At 63.6% G+C, this 5,791-nt stretch overlaps 1 protein-coding gene across 1 annotated transcript in view; it reads right to left on the bottom strand.

Moving 5' to 3' along the window:
- Window positions 1–1,693: 1,693 nt before the first annotated feature.
- The window catches only part of ENGASE (endo-beta-N-acetylglucosaminidase), a 5,223-nt gene continuing 1,125 nt past the window's right edge, over window positions 1,694–5,791 (bottom strand). Inside the window, exons 2-14 of the mRNA XM_029960123.1 lie at window positions 5,681–5,757; window positions 5,344–5,545; window positions 4,907–5,055; window positions 4,660–4,817; window positions 4,362–4,510; window positions 4,039–4,204; window positions 3,623–3,726; window positions 3,262–3,370; window positions 2,989–3,161; window positions 2,604–2,769; window positions 2,413–2,513; window positions 2,207–2,321; window positions 1,694–2,098 (exon numbers count right to left, since the gene is read on the bottom strand). Of these exons, the coding sequence (XP_029815983.1) occupies window positions 1,694–2,098; window positions 2,207–2,321; window positions 2,413–2,513; window positions 2,604–2,769; window positions 2,989–3,161; window positions 3,262–3,370; window positions 3,623–3,726; window positions 4,039–4,204; window positions 4,362–4,510; window positions 4,660–4,817; window positions 4,907–5,055; window positions 5,344–5,545; window positions 5,681–5,757 (2,074 nt within the window). The remainder of the gene's footprint in view (window positions 2,099–2,206; window positions 2,322–2,412; window positions 2,514–2,603; window positions 2,770–2,988; window positions 3,162–3,261; window positions 3,371–3,622; window positions 3,727–4,038; window positions 4,205–4,361; window positions 4,511–4,659; window positions 4,818–4,906; window positions 5,056–5,343; window positions 5,546–5,680; window positions 5,758–5,791) is intronic.

Genomic DNA, 5,791 nt, shown 5'->3' on the forward strand with positions numbered 1-5,791 from the left:
TGACAGGGTGGGGACCCAGCTTCGTGCTGCCCGAGACCCGGCGCTGCCGGCCATCAGCGTGTCAAGTGTGCGAGGCCTCGGCTCCAGTGTGGAACTGGGGCGGCGGCGTGGCCGCGGTGCTGAGGCGTTGCAGGGGACAAGCCTCTGCCTTTTAAAGGGAATTTTTGTTAAGAGGAGCTTGCAACTCGCTTGCGACCCCTTCCCCTCCCTCCATCCCTGACACCCTGTGCTCCCACCCTGCCTGGAGCAGCCCTGACTGACGCCGGGCCAGGGACTGCCCCAATCCTGCTCCTGCTCCCGCCTGCTCCGCAGCGTGGGTCATGCTCACAGCCACCCTGCCCAAGGCAGCAGGACCCCCCAGCCCTGGGCGTGGGGTCTCAGCTGCTGCATCACCCGTGGGGACCTGCCTGAGCCCCGGGGTTGGGCTGCAGCCGCTGGCACACTGGCTCCGGTGGCTGATGGCACGGGGTGCTGTGGAGCCCACCCTGGGGTGCAGCCCCGTCCCATGGGCGGCCTCGCACTCAGCCCCTTGCCCCCCACCCACGTGGCTCTGCCACTCCTCAAACCTCACTTTATAGTCTGCAGACGCCCCTGACGCCCCAGCGATGAGCTCCCCCTTTTCTATTCCCGGTGTACATAGCCCCGGCCCCCGCCCACCCCCGTGTACAAAGCTCCGTCCATCGCTGTACTGGCTTCTCCCTTACAGCACCCCTGCGCTGCCCCGGCGCGCGGGCTGGCGCCGGCCCATCCTGTATGCTTAAAGGTGTGACCATTCTAATAAACAGTATTATTATTATTATTATTATTATTATTATTATTATTATTGAAATTATTAATAAAGATTTCTTTCTTCAACCAGGGCAACTCAGGTTTTGACTGGGGTGCTGGTGTGGGGGTGTGGGGCTGCGGCTGCCACAGCAGGTCCAGTCGTGCTGAGCAGGGGGCTGCAGCCTGTGGGTGAGGGGGGGACCTACGGAGCCCTTGGCCTCACCATGACGAGGGAGCAGGGTGCGGCACAGGGAGCCCTTCCTTGGCTGGGCTTAGCCCTTCATTCTTCAAACCATCAAGTAATTCGTTCCCCAGCGTGTTCCCACCCCACCACTGGCATTGACGTCCCTGATCGGAGCCCACATTGTTTGGGGACAGGGCCAGCACACAGAGGGTGTGTGGCTGAGTACCCCACTGCGGGCGCGCTCGCCTGCTTCTGCCTGCTAATTGCTTGCTCACCAGACTGTGAGAAAATAATTGCTGCTATAAATTTTCTCTCCTCCTCAGAAGATGCTCAGGGGAGGCAGCACAGGCTGATGGCACTGGGCTGGGTCCACAGTGATGGGCACAGTGGCCACCCATGCTGGCAGCTCCCCACTGGACTGGGCCCTGAGGGGAGGGGGTATGGGGCTTGGGGTTCTTGGGACAAGTAGCCCCATCCTGTGGACACACAGCTTGCAGGCAGTGAGGGCTGCAGGAGCTGGGGGGCAGGTCACACATGTAGGGGGGTCCCTGCCAGCCCATCACAGGACCCTGGTCAGCACCCAGCGGGCCCCCACGGTGAGGGCTGAGCACAACCACAGATCAGGAGAAGAGGGACCCACCTATCCAGGGTAATGAAATGCAGCCTCTACCATTGGTGTCCCCCACCCGCAGCCCACCCACCACATGGAGGAAACACAACACAGGCCGCACCACGGTTGCTTTAATGCCCATCTGAGCTGGTGCCACTGCCTGGTGAGGAATAGACCAGCACGAGGCGGCCCCAGCGGTCGGGGTCCACGGGCAGCTCATCCCGCAGCACCGGTTCCACCAGCAGCTCCAGCCGGCAGGACTGCCCGGGCGTCGGCCGCGGCACCGGCAGCCCCACGGCACGGAACAGGCAGCCCTGTGCCAGCCCCAGCAGCTGCGGTGCCGTCTGGCCTCGGCGGCACCGGGCACCCTGGCTGAGGACACGGAAGCATCTGGCACGGCCAGGCGGGAAGGACCAGCGCAGGGTGAGGCTGAGCGAGAGCTCCTCAGGCTCGGGGCCCTCCTGCCACCAAAGCTGCGAGGCTGTCACACTGAGCACCTGTGGCGGGGAAGCCGCCACGCTGGCCGTGTCCAGCACCTGTGAGGGAACCACAGGGCTGTCAGGGAGCAGCAGGCACCCTCCCACCTTCCCAGAACAAGGGTGGCATCAGGCAGGTGGCTCCAGCTGACAGCAGCAGGCACTCACCCGGACCTCCCCGAGGAGGCAGGTGAAGGATGTCTCCTGCGGGCTGGGCTGCTGGCGGGACACAATCACAGAGAGGTCTCGCAGGGTGCAGTCCTGCAGCTCCAGCTCATAGCACCTGAGAGGAAAGGGGCAGAGCAGGAATTGTACCAGGGAGCCACGGGGTCTCATGCCTGCCTGTGGGGACAGGATGCAGGCAGGGCACTCACCGGCTGGTCCAGCCATGGGAGCCACGGTGGCAGGCAGCAAGCAGCTTGGCAAGTCCAGGCGGTGGAGCCGGGAGGAACCGGGGGTGATACCGACCATTGGGCTCTGCAAGAGGGAGCCAGGTCAGGGGGCAGGGGGCTGAGCTGGTCCCGCGCCACACCGCGGGTGCTCACTGCAGAGAGCATGGCGAGACGGGGTCCTCACCAGGCAGGGAGGTGGGGTTGCCCTCAAGGCAGGTCCCTGAGTCCCAGGTGGTGACCTCCAGTGCCACCACAAAGTCATCAGACTGTGGCCCCTCCAGCTTGTAGAGCAGGGTCAAGAAGAGCTTGGGGGGTGCTGGCATCTGCAAAGAGAAGAGGCTGATGACCCCAAATCCACCCAGAGAGAGAGAGAGAGACAGAGACAGAGAGAGAAACAAAGATACATTGGGTTAGGTGTGCTGGGCAGTGTGGGCAGAGCCCCAGTTCACTTGCCATGAGGCCCTGGGGCCGCACAGCTTGGGCCATGCTGGCTGTGCTGTGCCAACATGGTGCCAGCCTGGTGCTGAGGAGGGGACAAAGGGCTTTGCCCCAACTCACCGGACGGCCACGCGCTCCTCGCCGGGGGGAATGGTCCCCTGCAGCCTCAGGGAGCTGCCCCCACACCAGGCATCCTGCAGGCAGCAGCTGGTGCTCAGCCTGCCCTGGTGTTCTGGGTACAGGGGCTGGATCTCCTGCATGCTCAGGTCATACCAGGGCCCAGACTCTTCGTCCTGCAGCACAGGGAGAGCTGGGCTGGGGGAGCCAAGAGCAGGGACCCCCTGCCCATCCCAACCCAGTCCAGCCTGACCAGAGCTGTCACCCTGCACCCACCTTTCCATCCAGGAACCTGCTGGTGCCCATGCCCAGGCTGAAGGAGGTGGCGAGGGGCAGTGTGCAGATGCTGTGTGTGGGCAAGTACTCAGCCAGCAAGCCCCAGAACCTGGAGGCAAAGGTGGGTGTCAGGGCAGAGCCCCCTGCTATAGTTGCTGCCCTGTATGGCCTAGAGCATCGTGTCGGCTGTGGCAGAATGGGACCAGCTGGCTCCTGGCCAGCAGCCCATGTGCCAGCCACAGTGCCCTGGCAGCCACGGTGTCCTGGCAGCCCTGTTCCTGCCGCCTCACAGTCCTCCTGGCCCAGCCCCATTCCTCCACAACCTCCTGCCGAGCTGCTCTCACCTATTCTCTGCTCTCACCTATTCTCGTTCTGCAGGAAGTTTTCCTCCCCCAGGTGCTCATAGACCCAGCCGGGAGCGAAGATGGCAGCGGAGAGGCTGTGCTGGCGGATCAGGCGCAGGGACTGCAGAGATGAGTGGTGAGCAGCACAGGCCAGACCATGTAGTCACTTTGTCACCTGTCTTGTCCCTGCTCCCCCAGATCCCACTGGCCCCGTGGTGAGGCAGAACACTGTGGGAATGTGCTGTGGCATCTCCCTCTCCAGGGATGGCAGCTTGGGGAACCCTCAGCTCCCTCTCCATGCATGTCCAGGAGCTCTGGGATCCCCCACTCCTCACCAGTTCATCCCCAGATAAGCAGCCCATTGGTGGGAGCTCAGAGCCCTGCACCAGGGGAGGTCCAAGGTCCCATTCTGGCCCAGCCCTGTCACACTCACCTTGTCAGTGTCGAAGCCACCACCGATTACGTCCCCACGGGCAAAGACATCAACACCAACATAAACGTCAGCGTGGCGTGGCCCGGCCAGCCTGAGTGTGTGCTCCAGCTGCTTCTCCTTCCAGTTGTAGTTGGTGAACAGCCCATCACAGGCATCGAAGAACACCCTGGGGATGAGGGTCAGGGTGGCAGGGTAGTTGCTGTGGCTGTCCTCACAAACACCCCCACGCACTGAGGGCTGCACAGGTCATGCCCTGACTACTCCTGCACAGGGTTTGGGGTGGGCTCACGCCCCCCACCCAGGTTCAATTTTGCCGACCTCACCTATTGTCCTCATTCAGCTCATTCTGCCACCTCAGCGTGCCATCCTGCAGGACGCTGTCGTACCAGATCACCAGCCCCCCTGGCACAGCGCTGTGCACCCGTGCCGTCAGGTCCCGCAGGAAGGGGGGCAGGTTCCCCACTGCTGCCGCCTGGCAGGAGAGAGCAGGGAGAGGTGGGTGAAGGGTGTGGGATGGGGTCTCCCTGTGGGTGAAATACGAAGGCAGGGAGGTGAGCAGGGGGAAGGCAGGGAGGTGAGCAGGGGGAAGGCAGGGAGGTGAGCAGGGCCACCATGACTTACGCTCAGCGTGTTCTCGATGTTGACCAGCCAGCCATCGAAGCGGTAGTGCTGGGCGATGCGGGCCAGCTGCTCGGCCACGGCACCGAACGCCTCCTCCCCGCCAGCCAGGAACGCCTCACACATCTTCTCCCCGTCCGTCCACTCCGTGATGAACGTGCCTGGGGTGACGGCAAGGGCAGCATCAGCCACATGCCCCAGTGAACCCACTGCACGCCTGGGGCTGCCCCAGGCTCAGCCCTGCCCTCACCCAGCACGGGGACGCCGTTCCGGTGCGCCGCGTTGGTCCAGACCACGGGCGGGATGGTGACAGTGTGGTGACTGAAGTAGACAAAGATGTCGATGTAGCGCCAATGGTAGAAGACGTAGGGGTTGCGTGTGGCTGAGCCCTGGATGAACCTGCAGAGAGAAAAGAGGGTTGGGCAGTGTAGGAAGGACGCTGGCAGATGCTGCAGGGCTGGGTAGGAGCCTGACTCACACCTGAGAGCTGTGCACAGCTGTGGCTCTGACCCAGCCCTGAACATCCCAGCCTGAGCAAGGTTGCTGAGCACTGGCACCAAAAGCCAAATGCCCCATCCCTGCCCACCTGTGGCTGAGCCGGAAGGAAACATCATCCAGAAACAGAAGCGGTTTGGGGGTTGAGACATCAAGCCCCGCTACTGCATCTCCCCTCCACCCAGCACGTACCTGTCCTCCAGGTACCCGCCACGCATGTCATGGCACACCAGCGTCCGGGGCCTCCTGCTGTGGAGTGGGGGCTGGCGCTTGGCCAGCGGCACGGCCGAGATGTTGAAGTCATCGTTGCTGTTGGGCTGCCAGGCCAGCAGCTCTTCCAGGCCGGACAAGAAGAAGCTGATGGGCTCTGTCGTCTTTGTGTCGAAGTACCGCGCTGGGGGCGATGGGGAGACGGGACAGGGTCAGCCGAGAGCACTGCCTGAGCAACTCGCCACCGGCACTGGCACCAGACTGTCCTCATCCCGGCAGGGCCCCAGCGGTGCAGCGGGCCCCTCTCACGGTGCCTCACCTGGCAGGGGCTGCGGGCGGTCATTGATGGTGTCGTGCAGGACGGTGGTTCCCCGGGTCTCCGCYGCCGGCTGGATGCTGCCCCGGGATGGGGGTGAGTGCCGGGCCGGAC

This window comes from Manacus vitellinus, unplaced genomic scaffold (genome assembly GCF_001715985.3).
Source record: "Manacus vitellinus isolate BGI_N305 unplaced genomic scaffold, ASM171598v3 scaffold_24_pilon, whole genome shotgun sequence".
Taxonomy (NCBI): Eukaryota; Metazoa; Chordata; class Aves; order Passeriformes; family Pipridae; genus Manacus; species Manacus vitellinus.